The sequence below is a fragment of the Lolium perenne genome, chromosome 4 (genome assembly GCF_019359855.2).
Source record: "Lolium perenne isolate Kyuss_39 chromosome 4, Kyuss_2.0, whole genome shotgun sequence".
Taxonomy (NCBI): Eukaryota; Viridiplantae; Streptophyta; class Magnoliopsida; order Poales; family Poaceae; genus Lolium; species Lolium perenne.
In genome coordinates, this window is record NC_067247.2 from 275,127,279 (window position 1) to 275,130,688 (window position 3,410).

At 48.7% G+C, this 3,410-nt stretch overlaps 1 protein-coding gene across 1 annotated transcript; it reads right to left on the reverse strand.

Annotated features, from left to right (window-relative positions):
* Positions 1 to 1,063: 1,063 nt before the first annotated feature.
* LOC127295468 (thioredoxin-like 1-2, chloroplastic) lies at positions 1,064 to 3,011 on the reverse strand. Its single transcript, XM_051325421.2, has 4 exons — positions 2,673 to 3,011; positions 2,227 to 2,403; positions 1,937 to 2,101; positions 1,064 to 1,646 (listed from the first exon to the last, which is right to left on the reverse strand). The coding sequence occupies exons 1-4, from the start codon at positions 2,898 to 2,900 to the stop codon at positions 1,386 to 1,388; spliced, it is 831 nt and encodes a 276-aa protein (XP_051181381.1). The 5' UTR covers positions 2,901 to 3,011; the 3' UTR covers positions 1,064 to 1,385.
* Between the last annotated feature and the right edge of the window lie 399 nt (positions 3,012 to 3,410).

Below are 3,410 nucleotides of genomic sequence, written 5' to 3' on the forward strand. Positions count from 1 at the left end.
GAGAGTGAAAAGGAATGGGAAAAGAAATGCGCTTTTCTTAGCACCACTCAGCAACTAGACACACTTTCACCTCAAAATTGTAGCTTACGTGCATAGCCTAGGGACACGTACATGCACAGCATACAATTCAGGATATTTGATCGACTTGTCTTTTGTATTTTTGTAGAGATTTATCGTCGCTTCTGATACGTAACTGTATTCACATCTCCGATGTATCGCGACGTGGAGACTGCTACAGCAGATGAAGATACCATCTGGTCCAGCGGATCAGAATACGGTCGTTGCAGCTGGGACCCAGCAGCTCGCCACGTAGCTGCGTCGACATGCTGTTATTTTCGACGAGCCTAGCCCAAGCCTCCAGAACCACAATTCTCAGGGAAACTGAATCTTTCGGGAAGCAACTGGAGGGACACCTGTTGTACCCGACAAGGATGATGCAGTCAAGGAACTGAAATCCACAAGTCTCGCCGCCAGATCTCGTGGTCCTTGTTCCGGATCCGTTTCATCAGAAAAACCGGAGGACAGCCGTATGGGCAGCAATATGTGTTCAACGATAGGAAGGAAAAAACTAAAAGGAAATACATACCCATGATGCTGCCATGTTCTTCTCGAATGATCATTTCAACCAATTTGGCTGAATATTACACTTCAAGCAAGAGCAACCATAAGATCTCAGCGATAGGAAATTGATGGTTCAACACTCCATCTAGATCTGCAGAACCACCTTTTCTTCACTACAAGCAAGATCAACCACGAAGTCGGTCACTTTTTATCAAGTTCCATATCCAACTCTTTCCATATCCCCCTGTTCTCCACTATTCCAATTGTCCGATACCGAAGTCCAATCTTTATAGTTTACACTTCAGAAAACATACATGCTTTCTGAACCACCTCACGACAATGCAAGAAATACAACGAACTCAGCAGTTCAAATATTCTCATCCAAATGAGAAAAGTAACATACCCGCCACAAATCTTAATGGAAATGAATACCTGCAGCGAGACCTGAATTTTGTAGAAGAACAGAACTAAAGAAGAGCAATCAAATGATAATCTCTCGACGAGAAACAGAACAGTTTGAAGTTGTTGATACGCAGCAACGATAATTGCATTGGCACCCAGATAAACTCATACAGCTACCATACAATTTTTACAGGCAGAACATACCCACAAACACTTGCTGGTATTACTACAGTATTGCTTCTACTACTACTACGCCTCTAGCGGACTGGCTGGCAGGCTTGACAAGTAGTAAAATTCTATCAAGCCCTGCACTCTAACGCCACCATTAGAAGGTACAACCTGTACACACCAAGAACAATCGAGAAACTGTACAGAATTCGATGGACTCGATGGCATAGACCATCGCTAGTCACATCGTAACCTCATCTTCCTGAGGAAACCAATGATCTATCTCCAGAGCCCTGCCTCACCAATGGCTTTGGCGGTGGAGGAAGCCTTGGGCTCCCAGGGGCAACGACTTCAGCGTCCCCGCTGGGAACTGGTTCCGGCTGCTTGGTGTAGGTGAACTGCAGGTCCTTGTTGGCGGCCAAGGCCAGCAGCTCTGACTCCTCGAGTCCCCTGGTTGGGCCAATGCTACACCGGTCCGGATTGTGCTTGGCAAGCGCGTCCCTGAACTTCTTAATCTGCAGACAAAGTTGCCACCATAGTAAGCATCTATACGTACAGTCAAATTCAGAAAAACAAGATTCATTTCTTTCGGTGTCAGTAAGATAATAGTCACGTTATATGGAATAACTAGATTCAATCGTTTCGGTGCCAGTAAGGTAGTAGTCACGCTATATGGAGTAGCTTTTAAAGGCTTGATTCTTAAGTTCGGAATAACTTCTTAAATCAACTTAGAATTGTATAGATGTCTTTGTGATTCCACGACAATTATGTTACTTGAAGGCACACGACCAGGTTAGGAGCCTACCGTTGCGTTAGTACAGCTGAAGCTGCATAGCCGGCCTTGGGCTCCTCTGTAGAACCTGAAGAACGGCAGGACATGGACATGGAGGCTATAGCACATGGATTTGTGCTCCTCATAGTTGACTTGCAAGAAGAGCACATCTGGATTCTTTTCCGCAAACTGGCAAATCTGCACATAAGAACTAAAATTTAGGAACAGCGCAAATTACTTCTACACAGAACAGCGAAATATATTAACTGCCCAGTAGAATTATTTCCGCAATACCAATGTTTCCTTGTTCTTTTGGTTTTTACCTTTGGGTGGAGGGCACGGCATCCGCCGCAGCCAGGGGAGAAGAAGTCAACGACGACGAGCCTGTCGCCGGCGTTGGCTAACGAATCGACGAGGTCTTGGGCGGACTCGATCTCCCTCATGTTGGGCTGCAGCCCCTTCTCCCACCACTTTGTGGATTTCGCAAACGCGAGGTTCATCTGCGGCCAAACAGCATATTAGCACACCGCAATAAAACGTTTGAGATAAGACGGTCAAATATAGACGGTGAAATATGAGTCAAATATAGGCGCTCTTCATGCAGATGAGATTCGACAGAGTCAAAAGTAGGATAGGATTTACTAAGCAATTTATTGGCGGAAAATATGTTTAAAATCAGGAAAATAGCATTGAACCTAAAGGAACACCGAAAATTGAAGTTAAAATCAAAGCCAAGAAAACATGAAATTGAAAAGTAAAGTAAATTCACCTGGACCGGCGAGGCGACGAGATTCCGGGGCAGGAGCTTGGATCTCCTTGGCCCAACCGCCATCCTGGCCCCAAGGAAGGGGGTCTTCCTGCCGATCCGCACCGCCGCGGGCGCGCAGGGCGACATGCGCGCCGCCACGGCGCCCCGCCGCCTGCCGCCGAATCCGGCCGCCCGGTTACCGCACGGGGACAGCACGCTCCCCTTCGCCACCGCCTGCGCCGTCGCCATAGCCGCTCGCCGTGGAGAGAGATTTGAGAGGGGGGAACACCGGAGAGAGAGAGAGGTTGGGAATGGGGATTGGAAGCGGCGAAGAGAAGAAGCACCTTTTAAAAAGGAGGCCCACGGATAAAAGCAAGGAAGCGGAGCGGAGTAAAAATACCACCAGCTTCGCCGCGCCGACTACCTGCAGCCGTCGGATGTAGCGGTGGGGCGGCGGATGGTCGCCACGTGGGAGGGAAGCTTCTGGTCTTGTGGTTTTTTTCTCCAGCGGCGGAGAATGGATAAGGATAAAAAGTTGGGGCTCACAATCCGCGTGGCCGTAGGGGTAGGACGAGAGGCTCCACGTGTGGGAAGGAGAGATTGGTGTGCGCGCCTGGGGACTCGTCGCAGATTGCTCTGGTCAAGGATTGAGGTGGTGGGGCCTGGTTTGCAGCGGCGTGGAGGTTGGGTGACTGTGGTGTGGGAACGGGATGGGTCACCGCATTGAACCATGATCCGTTCCGTCGGTTTTTTGTTTGG